This window comes from Malaclemys terrapin, chromosome 1, assembly GCF_027887155.1.
Source record: "Malaclemys terrapin pileata isolate rMalTer1 chromosome 1, rMalTer1.hap1, whole genome shotgun sequence".
Classification (NCBI taxonomy): Eukaryota; Metazoa; Chordata; order Testudines; family Emydidae; genus Malaclemys; species Malaclemys terrapin.
In genome coordinates this window covers 216,214,130-216,226,912 of record NC_071505.1, presented here as the reverse complement: position 1 = coordinate 216,226,912, position 12,783 = coordinate 216,214,130, and the positions used below count along the sequence as shown (strand labels likewise).

Sequence of the window (12,783 nt, the reverse complement as noted above, 5' to 3'; positions counted from 1 at the left end):
GAGTGGTGGCTGCGATCCTCCCAGCCTTGGGGGTACATGGCTTCTCCTTCTCCACCTTTGGGGCTATTTCTCATCGCTCGTTGCCAGGGCAGTGTATCGGTTTTCCATCACCATGGTGGGTGGGATGGGAGTAGGGGTGGCACACTGCCTGCTGACCGAAGTAGCCAGCAGCTCCCTGTGACAGGACACTAGACACATTTAAAAACAATTTTACAAAATCTGAAACTAGATAATGATTAAGAAACAGGAAAATAGATAATGTTTAGAAAATAGAAAAGAACAATAATTAGAAAATGAGATGGCTTAAAAACTGAAAAAGAAAAGACATGAATAAAAATGATAAATGGACATGAAAAAATATACTAAAATAGTATAAAATGTATTAAAATAAGTTTATGGGCAAGGGATTTAAAAATAAAGCAAGTTTAGAAGGCAGTCTGCTTTACATCACGTCAGGCATTTTCCTTTCTTGCTTGTTTTGCCTTTCCATTTTAGGGCCTGACCCAGCACATATGTAGGTGAGTAACTTTACTCTCATGAGTGAGTTACTCACTGTGTGTTTGTAAATTGAGCCCCCCTGAAGTGTGAACACTTCATGGCTGGCAAAAAATTTTCTGTATGCTTGGAAAGTGCTTAATTCATTTTTGGATGCTACTGCAATATATATTAATATGACATAACATTATGTATGATTAACATATGAAATGTACATGTCTATATTAAGAGCCTGAGTGTCTATAAAGGGGTGTGTGTGTATATCACACACTTGGACACAATTTGAGGAGTAAGGCCTCATTTTCAGAATCATGCATTATATTTTAGTTTAGGAGAGCCAGAACGATTTTTTTTTTTCTTACCCTGACAGCATTACGCACTTGCTAATGTGAAAATCTGTTGTCATGAAAGACGCATAAAAGTGAGAAGGAAGACAGCTGCCAAGGAATACAATAAACATCATTCTAAAGTTTCCACTAATTTTAGTTTGAGGCGCTACTCCTCTTTCATGTTAAAAACCATACTAAATGCTTTATTAATAAAACTGTTTATGGCACCTCACAACTGAATGCATTATGGCAATTTTATTCAATAAAAATATGTCACTGTCATTTCGTTAGAAGGGCACAGCTTGCTGTTCTTATATTTTGAGCTAAAGAATACTAAGTGCCCAGTATAGACTGAAGATAAATAAAATCAGCAGCCACACTCCTGCATGTTAATCATAGAATGCTGGAAAGTAGAAATGGAGGAGATCCATTAGACTATGTTGGGCTTGATCATGCCAGGTACTGAGCACTTTCTGAGAGTGGTGGAGTGCCCCCTCAGCTCCTTCGGGATCATTGAGGGTTCAAGGCAAGATTGAGTCCTTGCTGTATGAATATATATACTTGTGTTACATAGCATCTAATTGGCCCCAGTCAGAGGTCAGGGCCCCATTATGCTAGGCACTCTACATACACACATATGCACAACCAAAAAAGTCCCCTTGGTAATGCAGGTGTAACATGAACAGCCATACTGGGTCAGACCAGTGGTCCATCTAGTCCAGTAGCCTGTCTTCCGACAGTGGCCAGTGCCAGGTGCTTCAGAGAGAATGAACAGATCAGGCAGTCATCAAGTGATCAATCCCCTGTCGTCCACACCCAGCTTCTGGCAATCGGAGGCTAGGGACACCCAGAGCATGGGGTTGCATCCTTGCCCATCCTGGCTAACAGCCATTGATGGATCTATCCTCTGCGAACTTATCTGGTTCTTTTTTGAACCTGTTATGGTTTTGGCCTTCACAACATCCCCGGCAAGGAGTTCCACAGTTTGACTGTGCGTTGTTTGAAGAACTACTTCCTATTATTTGTTTTAAAACTGCTGCCTATTAATTTAATTGGGTGACTCCTGGTTGTTGTGTTACATGAAAGAGTAAATAACACTTCTTTATTCACTTTCTCCACACCATTCATGATTTTGTAGAACTGTATCATATTGTCCCTTAGTCATCTCTTTTCCAAGCTGAAGAGTCCCAGTCTTTTTTAATCTCTCATACGGAAGCTATTCCATATTCCTAATAATTTTTGTTGCCCTTCTCTGTGCCTTTTCCAATTTCAATAGATCTGTTTTAAGAAAGGGTGACTGGCACTGCATGCAGTATTAAAGGTGTGGGCATGCCATGAATTTATATAATGGCATTCTGACATTTTCTGTTTTATTATCTATTCCTTTCTTAATACAGTGAAACCCTGCTATACCGCGATGTTTGGGGTCCAAAAAATTACATCGCGCTAAATGCGGGGTCGCGGTATAGCGGTGCATTGATGTGCGCCGCCTAGTGCCCAGCAGGGGAGAGAAGCTGCGGCCCCGCGCCTGCCAGGGATTGTGAGCACCGGCAACCCTGTTGTTCTCTGTCCCGGGCAGGTGCGGGACCACGGCTGCGCTCTGGCTTCAAGAGGAGCCATGGCCCCGCGCCTGTCGGGGACCGAGAACAACAGGGCTGTAGGCGCTGGTGCTCTCTGTCCCCGGCAGGCACGGGGCCGCAGCTTCTCTCCCCTGCCTGGCACTAGGCGGGGCACATCAATGTCCCGGCAGCCATCATGGCGTTGGGGACCACTGGTACAGTACATACAGTACTGTATTACTGTGTGTCTTAAAAGGGGGCCAAATTGTGATCACGTTATATGCGATTTCGCGTTATGGCGGGGTGCCTTATTGCAGGGTTTGACTGTAGTTCCTAACATTCTGTTAGCTTTTTTGACCAGATGTTTTTCAGAGAACTATCCACAATGACTACAAGATCTCTTTCTTGAGCGGTAAAAGCTAATTTAATACCAATCATTTTGTATGGTTGGGATTATGTTTTCCAATGAGCATTACTTTGCATTTATCAACATTTGTTGTCTACAGTAGTGCAACCTTCATTCTGATTTTAAATATCACAATGATTTTAAAAAGAAGACTCCTCCCCCCTCCCCTTTCCCCCCACTACTTAGGCATTTCAACATGAATGATATCTAGGATATCTTCTTGCTCTGTTCCATCCTTGTGAATGTAAAAGTTTATGCTGGCTTGATTCCTTGGCACAGTACAAATAAAATTAAAGCAGATTTTATTGTAGAAATAATTTGCGATAATGATTATATTAACCTTTTCCCCTTACTCCCATTTTTCTTATGATTTTTGTCTTAAGTAATTTTATTTAAATTTGAAAAAGGGAACTGTTATTAATGAAAGCTTTTAAATGATTTATTTTAAATTAGTTATTTCCTCATTCCTTGCTATATCCCCACGTATCTGGGAATGAAGGAGTACTCTGTGACTGACCTTGTGCAGTACTACAAAATGCTCTGAGCCGTGTGTATACACACATTTTTGGGAATGGCGTGTGGTCCATCAAGATAAGTGATTTTTCTTTCATACTTATAGTTGTTTAGAATGATGTGCCAAAGTGACATAGGGCCTTTACCTCAACATTTTAAAAATAATTAAGTGGGGTTTTAGCATGCTTCTCCTGCTTAGTTTACTGGAAGCTTCACAGTTAGTTTTTTTGCCAGTTTGAAAATACAATGGTTAGTGCCATGCTGCTTTGTCTATATCTATTAGCTTTGCAATATGAAGCTTTGGGGTATCATTCTTACATGAGATACTGGTAGAGACAAGAATCTTTATAATGCCTAAAAATAAACCCGGGGCACGATCTCTATTTTCCTCTAGTCTCCCAGAATCTGGTAAAACCAGCCCCATCTATGCTACAGCTTCCGCTGTTGTTATGATTGGTGGAGAACTAAGGGCCCCAATTCTCCTGGGTTAGCTGAGGCTACAGTGGTAGCCACCTCCTCCTCTGGACTTCTTGCCAATTCTCTTACACCAGGTAAGTCGAGCAAGAGAGCTGGGATCCAGTGGCCATTTCTACCTCACCACCACCTGTGGAATGGGGAGAGGAGAGTGCAGCAGTCTTGGGGGCTACTGCACTCTTAAGGTGTGATTGAGCAGCCTGAAGGAAGGATTATGCTTCTTCGAGTGATGATTCCTATTGCACTCCACTGTGGGTTACGCATGCACACCATGTGCCTGGAGTTGGAAAATTTGAAAGTAGTGTCCGTTGGTCCACGTATGCGCCCTTACTTGCTGCGTACTTCTGTCCGAGGCGAAAAAAGGATGGGGCGGACCGACCGCGTCTCCAGTTACTTCTCCCCGCCACGTGGTCCGGGTCGGAGCCTTCAGTGTAATTGTCTCTGACGCAGTTTTAATAATTACAGTTACGAATAGTTTGATCAGATTTAGCTGTAGTTTTACTAGGTTTATTTCTTTCCTAGTTTTAGTAGTTACTCGTTTTTAACAGACTAGAGCAGACTTGGGGGATTTTCCCTATCCCTGCCCCCCGCAGAACTCCAGGCTTCAAACTCTGTGCTGCTTGCCCGCAATCCTTCTCTGTCACTGACAAACACCAACTCTGCCTCCATTTCCTGGGAGAAGCTCAGACTGTGGCTAGGTGCAGTATCTGCCAGTCCTTTCTTAGCTGTACCCAAGAAGCCTAAGCACTTTGTCTCCGCAGGCATCTCATGGAGGTGGCCATGAGACAACATTCAGACCCAGGCCGGGGAACCCCCCCATGTATACTAGCTTGATTCAGCAAGGAGTGTGCCTCCTGCTGCTACGTCTGACTCCGGTGCTGGTGGAACCACCCCCAATGGCAGAGCCTAGTCAGGAGATTAGGAAGCAGTTCCATGCTTATTGGAGTAAGTCTTCCTCCAATTCCAAGAAACTGGACATTCCCTCCACCAGCTCAGCACAAGGGGACATAGCATGTTCTAAGTCTCACAGGCACGAGACGAAGACCCACAAACAGTGCGATACAGCTGTTCCGGGCAGTGAACTGTCATACTGCCATCTCTGGCATCTCACACAACGTGAGACCCTCCTGCACCAGGAAAGACTTCAGCACTGCTACTGGCAACCAGAGAAGAGAGAGTGCCCCTTACACTAGGGAGATCCAGATATGTGGCTGCACCCCATGACGTCTTCGCCGTATTGGATCCAGAGTCTCTTCCTCCGTTCAGTCCTTCCCCTTCCAGAGAACTCATGTCCCTGCCATGGGGTATGCCTATGGTACGGCCTCCTCGCATGTGTTATGCACCGCTCTGTCGGCACCAATGGTACCACCATTGGAACCAGAGTCCGCCTTTTCCTCTTCTGATGAAGTGGAACTGGGGGAAGAACTGTCTATACCGTACCACTCCTATGCACCATCACATAGACTGACACCCATGGGAGCAGCTACCTTCTCACCTTCCCCAGAGCCACTGGTGCCCCATGCCATGGGGACTCCTGCAACCTCCTGTTGACCCTGCTTATTGGCCACATTGGGAGCCCTGAGCACAGTATTCTCCTTTGTAGCCCACCCAGTCTGCAAGAGTCGCCACCTGTTTCTCCCCCACACCTCCCCTGAGGGATCCATCAGGCATGCTCATGGGTCAGATAGCGGAGGAAGAATTTTATACCCCAATTCTGGCAGTTCTGCTGGAGCCAGCTAGATTCCCATCCTCATCGTCGGATGAAGCTGTGACTACATCACCCCTTTCCCTACTGGATAACTTCAGATACTTTCAAGATCTTTTACAGGGCATTGTGGGGGGAACTCCACGTTCCTCTGGAAGAGTTCCAAGACTATCAGCATAAACTTCTGGACGTTCTCCATACTTCGGGACTGACCAGTATAGCACTACAATCAACAAAGCCATACTGGAGCCAGCCAGGACACATGTGGCACACTCCCGCCACCCTTAAAGGAGCAGAGAGACCCTACTGTGTTCTGGCTAAAGGCTCAGAATTCCTCTTCTCCCACCCAGCTCCAAACTCACTGGTATTTCAGGTTGCTGCAGAAATGGCTAAACAACAAACACCCTCGAGCCACACCTGCGGACAAGGAAGGGAAGCGTCTGGATCTACTGGGGAGAAAAGTAGTCTTTTCCTCAGTTTACAATTCAGGACAGCCAATTATGAAGCATTGTTGGCTCAATATGCCTTCTTGAATTATGCTAAATTAGAGGAATTTGCTAAGGCTGTGCCTGCTTTCAGACCCTTGGCAAGGAAGGGCAACTCATAGCCAGAACTGCCGTACAATCCACAGTGGATGCGGCTGATGCTTCCTCCAGGGCCACGACTACAGTCATCGTGATGTGTAGAGTCTTGGCTTCATGCTTCTGGTTTTTCAAGGGAGGTCCAGAACACAATAGAGGATCTCCCTTTTGGTGAATCCCATCTCTTCAACCCGAAGACAGATGAGTCTTTGCATACACTAAAAGACTCTAGGGCTACTCTTCGCTCATTGGACATCTACACTTCTGCCTCGAAATGAAAGTCCCACTGCACGTCATCCACACAGAGGTACAGATCTCCACAGTTTTACCAACATAGACCCTATGAACCTCCATGCAAGCAACAAAAGATCCAAAGGTCTCATTTCCCTGGGCCCCCCCTCAGGCTTCAGTCTCAAACCCAACCCAAACCAAGAGGTATTTTTGATGCGAGCTCTTGATGTGAGCTCAAGAGCTGCCAACCACTGAGCCTAACACCTCACGACCCTTTGACTCCTTTCAGGGGTTATCTAGCACTCTTTTTCACACTCAGAGTGCAATAACAAGGGACAAATGAGTGCTGAATATCATCCGCCCTGGAGATATGATCAAGTTTGTAATGCTTCAAGACCCTTTGCCCCATCCCCCTTCGGGGGCCACTCTTATAACAGTTTTCTCACCCAAGAGCTGAACACCTTATTACAACAAGGATTGGGATTAACAACCTCCCCTTTTGAACCAATGGGGTCTTGATCCATGTCCCTCCTCTCCATGAAGGTCTCCTTTTTTGTTGCTATCACTTCAGTGAGAAGGGTTGGGGAACTCCGAGCTATGATGGTGGACTCGCCATTTACAGTATTCCACAAGGTTAAGGTCTCCTTATGCCTACACCCAAAATGTTTACCGAAGGTTTCAAATTAACCAATCCATTCACTTACCTGTTTTCTTCCAGAAACTGCATGCGTCTGCAGAAGAATATAGACTCCATTCCCTCAATGTCCGATGAAGTTGGGTCTTTTACCTGCAGAGAACAAAAACAATCAGACTGTTGTAGCAGAGAGAATCAGGACAGGCCATATCCATCCAGAGAATCTCCAAATGGATTTCTGGCTGCATTAAACTCTGCTACCAGCTGTCGAACCTACCTCCCACCACAAGGGTAGGGCTTCACTCCACTAGAGCTGAAGCAATGACCATGGCATATGTAGAGCAGCCACATGGACTTCTGGCCATACATCTGCAACACACTATGCCTTGGTACAGGACTCAGCAGTGCATGTCTCCTTTGGCACGGCGGTTCTCCGCATGACCCTTCCATCCCCATCCTTGCACCCTCCTCCAACTTAGGTCCTGCTTGTCAGTCATGCACAATGGAATATAATAGGGACCATCACTCAAAGAAGAAGAGGAGGTTACTTACCTGTAACTGGAGGGTCTTTGAGATGTGTGGACCCTATCTGTATTCCACTTCTCGCCCTCCTTCCCCTCTGCTTTGGATCTGTCAGATTCACCATGGAAAAGAAATTGGAGACATGATCAATTCGCCTCACCCTTTGTCGCCTCAGATGGGAAGCACAAGGTGCATGCATGGACCAATGGACACTACTTTCAAATTCTCCTTCTCTGGGCATACGATGCACATATGTAACCTAGTGGAATACAGATAGGGATCACATATCTCAAAGAACATCCAGTTATGATAAGTAACCTCCTTTTTTCCAGTTACTTGCTGCCGTTTTCTATGAAAGAAGCCTGATATTTGTGTTCACCATGGAAAGAACTGTTTGCTGTGCTAGTTTATACTTCCAAAGTACACACAATACCATCTTTAACAGTCAGAACCCAACACCGACAAACCCTATGTAGACCAATTTCCAAGAAAGGCTGTCCTCCCGGGACAGCTGCTGAAATGTGCAAAAATGTATTTGTTTTATAGCATGCTCCTTTTTTAGGGGAATGATACTTGAGAAGATCCAAGTCAATATCACCTGTAATTAACACTCTTTTCATTGCCCTTTGGGAAAAAACAGAGCATGTTTTTTATAAGAAGTTATTACCTCTTGATAGTCAGCTGACTCCAAATCTTCTCTGGCAATTGTGCTAACATAAGCATGATTTCCTTCTAACAACAGGCCATAGATGTTCTGAAACAGCAGGGATTTTATGAATATTTTATGAATAGCTTAAGTTAGAATTTGTAGGATTAAAAAAAAGAGGAAACTGGGTCAAATTCGCATGGTTAAGTATCTCACTAGCTTAAAATACTAAACTCTCAAATGTGGCATATTTTAAAAGCTGAAATAAGATGCTCTGTACTCGAGCACTTCAGAGTAAAGTAATTTTAATAAAGAAGGTTGTGTGGACCATTCTGGCAGCGTTGTGTGAGTGCCAAGTACAAGTTCTGAGCTTGGGAGCAACTTCAGAACATGCTTTCCCTGTTGGGCAAACTCATTTCCTCTGTACAGAATCTCATCATTTCTCTGGGGATCAAGTGTATCACTGGGATACAGTGATGAGTGTTGGGGATACAGAATGCACACTAGATGCTGTATTCTCTGGAGCAATGTTGAGGTTAAAGACAGCACAGGTGCCACCTTCCTCCTTTCCCTGGGAGTGCTCAACCTCTGCTCAGGCCCTGTCTCCACTCCACCCTTTCCCCTAAGGCCCCACCCCTGCCCTTCCTTTTCCCGCTCAGTTGTGTCCCCTCCCCCAAGCGCGCCCCATCCCCTCTCCTCCCAGTGTCTCCTGCAAGCTACGGAACAGCTGATTGCGGCAGGCGGGAGGTACTGGGAGGGAGGGGAAAGAGTTGATTGGCAGTGCTGCTGCTGGGCAGGAGACGCTAGGGGGGAGGTGGGGTAGCTGACTGCCAGTGGGTGCTAAGCCCTGGAGCTATTTTTTTTTTCTATGGGTGCTCCAGCCCTAGAGCACCCACGAGTCGGCGCCTATGAAAGACAGTTCTGGCATGAAGAGGAGGTGAGGAGCCTTTTTTTTTTTTTTTTTTACAAATGGCTATGAGGGCATGTCAGAGATAAACAGAAAATTAGTAGGCACAAGAAGTGGGCCAAATTAGTCAGAAAGTTAAAGGAACAACCGAACACAGTATGCAGTACCAACGACCATTAGCTATGAGTACTGTACTCCATCACTGCGTAGTCCCATGAGTTTGGGTTACCTCGCCAGTCCTGCCACTCATACGGTAATGTCCTCTGTAGCTTTAAGTTCTGGCTCCCACAGCATAATTGTAAGAAATAGTCTCAACTGGAAGGAACTTGACCTATGGTGATTTTACTACCTTGTTATTGAATGGTGCATATCATGATGTTAGTCTAACTAAGAGTTTCCCTAGGCTTCAGAAATTGCTCCTTTCTTGCTTTTGTGGTGTGAGCGATCTGATTTCTCAGCACTCAGTGCACAGTATGATCCAGTGGATAGGGCACGGCACTGGGAAACAGATAACCTGTGTTCTTTAGCTGGCTCTGCCACTGATCTGCTGGGTGACCTTGGGCAAGTCACCTCAGCTCAGTCTCAGTCTTTTCCATCTGTAAAATGGAGATAACACTTCCTTTCCTTTGCAAAATATTTTGAAGTCTGTGGAAAACCATAGATGATGATATTCTTATCATTCTCCTACATCAGGCAATGTAAAATATATTCAGATTTTTCAGTTTAATTCCTAAGCATGACTCCTGCAAGATTTCCCCAAGATAAGTTCATCACTTTGAGCATATGCAACCATCTTGTACATAGAATGTGTGTGACTGACCTGGGGAGCTTTTGTGTCAGAACTAGATTCCACTTGGAGTAGGGACTATTAGTCTGTACTTGCCAGGCACACTGTCAGCACTAAATAAACAGTAATAATCAGGAATCTGGGGTCGGGAAGGAAAGGGAAGGTTTCTCACCCCTCTGCTCCCACCCAAAGACTAGTTGGGTGGATGAGGTGAGTGATGACAGATGAAAACATCACAGCTGTTTAGTGGCTTTTAAAAAATCTAACTAAACATGGGGTGAAGGGTTCTAGTAACTTAATCTTTGCCCGTTTGGATACTTTGTGAATAGTCTTTTATACCTTCAGTATATAAGCAGCTTCCCTAGGTAGCCTAAATTAGGATTCAGTAGTTCTGCATCCCTGTTTGGCACTTCTTTGTTTTTTCCATCTTGTGTGTCACACACCTCTTTGGAGCTGTAGTTAGCCAATACAACTGTATTCATTGTTTTACCCAGGCATTTTTACATGAACATCTCTGTGTACTTGGGTCCAGATTTTAAAGCGATTTAGGCATTGTTGCACTCAGCGTTGCAATACCTAACTGATTTAGGCACCTGCATCTCATTTTCAAAAGGGATTTAGGCACTTAGGAGCGTAGATCCCATTGTTGCGACGCTGAGTGTAACAACGCCTAAATAACTTAAAAAATCTGGGCCTTTGTGCTTTAGATCCTCTTTTTTATTTTTTATTGTTTTTAAGGAAACGAACAGGTTTGCATTAGGGAAAAACTTATGAACAATTTTAGATCAAATGCATTTTAATAAGTTAAATGGTTATGCTGTAACAAAACTTGTAATGGTCTATGTGGTCTTTTAGAATATGGATATAACTAAATATAAATGTGTATATATATATCCCCTTGTTTAGCACTATTATAGTAAAAGGTCTGTTTTATTTTAATTCTTGGTTTAGTGCTACATTTTAGGTTTTACAAATAAACACAAATCTGAGATAGGCTGACTCGTATTTTTTCAAAGGCAAGCGGTGGGAAGGCTACGCAGCATAGGGGCCTCTAGAAGGGAAAATCAGTCGAGACTTCCATCAAATTCACTTGATATCTATGTGTTAATTATCACAGCTGCCTTTACAAAGCCTCATCTTCCCTGCAGTTCTGCCCTGAGATGGATTTTATGGATTTAACGAGAGCCAGATTGAGAATTATAATGGATGGCCCACATGGTTGTTACCAATTCAGTTCACTGGCTCAGAATGAAAGATCGCATGATGTTGCTTTGTTAGATTACCCAAGGGGCCCAAAATTGACTGTTAAAATATTTTTCCCCTCAAAAAAACCCAAAACAAATCAAAGCTAAAACCGATCTCTGTATGCTTCACTTAAGCATCCATTCTAATTCCATGGGAGATATTTTCTTCTCTGACTGGGCTTTGTGACTTGTCAGTGTATTTTATCTTGAGCAAACCCTAATGTCTACGTTAGTACACTGCATTAGTTTTTTAAAAAGGCAGTAATGTTAATGACAAAGAACAGAGTCCTAAAAATAAGTAGACTTAGTAGACTTTCACCCCAGCTCTGTACTTTAACTACAGTCAAATTGTTTTAGCTGCATGCAGCTGACTGAATATATCTTTACCTTCTATTTTAACAGTAAGCTTTTTATAGCATTTAAATCTCTGGTCTTTTTCAGAGGGTGTGCTGTAGCAGGAAGAGATTTCAAACAGTGTTTGCTCAGATTTGTTTTCAGTAAAGACCCAGGTTGATTTTCATCATTAAAAATGTTGAAAACCACCTGTTCACTGACAGTCAGCAGAGAAAATAGTCTAGTTCCGAGGTTTTCAAACTGTGGGGTATGCCTTCCTGAGGGGATGAAGGAATGTTCGGGGGGCGGAGGGGGCGAGTGGGGATGCCAAGTGTCGTGCCAGCACCGGGTGGCGGGGCCCAGGCCAGCTCTCCCACGGCCCCCTCCTGACTTACCTCAGTGGGCCACCCAGCCTCTGGGTCAGTGTAAACATCTGCCGCGGCCATACCGATTTCTGTGCCCATCAGTCTCTGCGCCCAGCACTCGCTCTGCCCCCAGACCCAGTGGCTCATGCCTTCCCCCACCCTGAAAACCTGGGGGGGAGGGGCAGAGGGACAGGTTTTGGCCCTGCCCTAGTGGTGCAGCCTGACTGCAAGGTAGAAGCGGCCCACTGCTGAGGAAACCTTGGCTGTGCAATTGGTAAGTGTCTGTGTTTTTGAAACTTACAGGTGTAGGTAATTTAATTAGAAGTTGGCATCAAGGTCTCTGTTAGGTTTATCAGTAGGCTATCAAGCATACTTTTGCATGTGTCTATTTTTGTCTGGGTTGGGGGGGTGCATCCAAAAATTGTAACTCAAAGAGGGGGCTCAGCTCAAAAAGTTTGCAAACCGCTGGTCTAGTTTTTAGTTGTATTAGTTAATTTTATTTGTTTCTCTCTCATTTCAGCTGTGAAGTCAGGTTGGTTACCACCACCACCTGCCCTGCCCCCTAGGCCTTTTGTATCACAGGTATGTACAGAATTTCAGTATGTGGATAATTGGTGTGCAGTGGTGGTGGTTGTTCTTATACTGTGGTAATAAATACATGCAGGCTTAGATATCTAACCATTCTCATTATAAAGCTAATACTCATCTACAGAATGCTTTACAATGTCAGGCTTTTTGTGTATGGATAACATTAACTTTGTTTGGTCTGTCTATCCAGTATGCCATGATGTCGTATTATTGACTCCTTCCAGCTCATCGTTGTGGAGCTGGGTATGTCCAGTAGAAAACGTTGTAATTTACAAGCTGTGCCATAAAGCTAGCCTGATGGTAGTGTTTGCTGTCTGGAAGGCACAGGTTTGATTCCCAGCCTATTTCTTGCTTCTCAAGCTGTAAATGCTGTCAAGGCGGCAATGCAGGAGCAAATGCATATCACATTATGATATGTTACATATCAGTGTGAAAAGTCATGCTAAAAGGAAATAAGTCCCACG

General features: G+C 44.4%; 1 protein-coding gene across 10 annotated transcripts in view; it reads left to right on the top strand.

Moving 5' to 3' along the window:
• Positions 1-12,783, top strand: part of REPS2 (RALBP1 associated Eps domain containing 2) — a 138,307-nt gene that overhangs the window by 92,111 nt on the left and 33,413 nt on the right. For all 10 annotated transcript variants that reach the window (XM_054006985.1, XM_054006994.1, XM_054006966.1 and 7 more), the window contains one exon: positions 12,252-12,313. In XM_054006985.1, the coding sequence (XP_053862960.1) occupies positions 12,252-12,313 (62 nt within the window). The remainder of the gene's footprint in view (positions 1-12,251; positions 12,314-12,783) is intronic.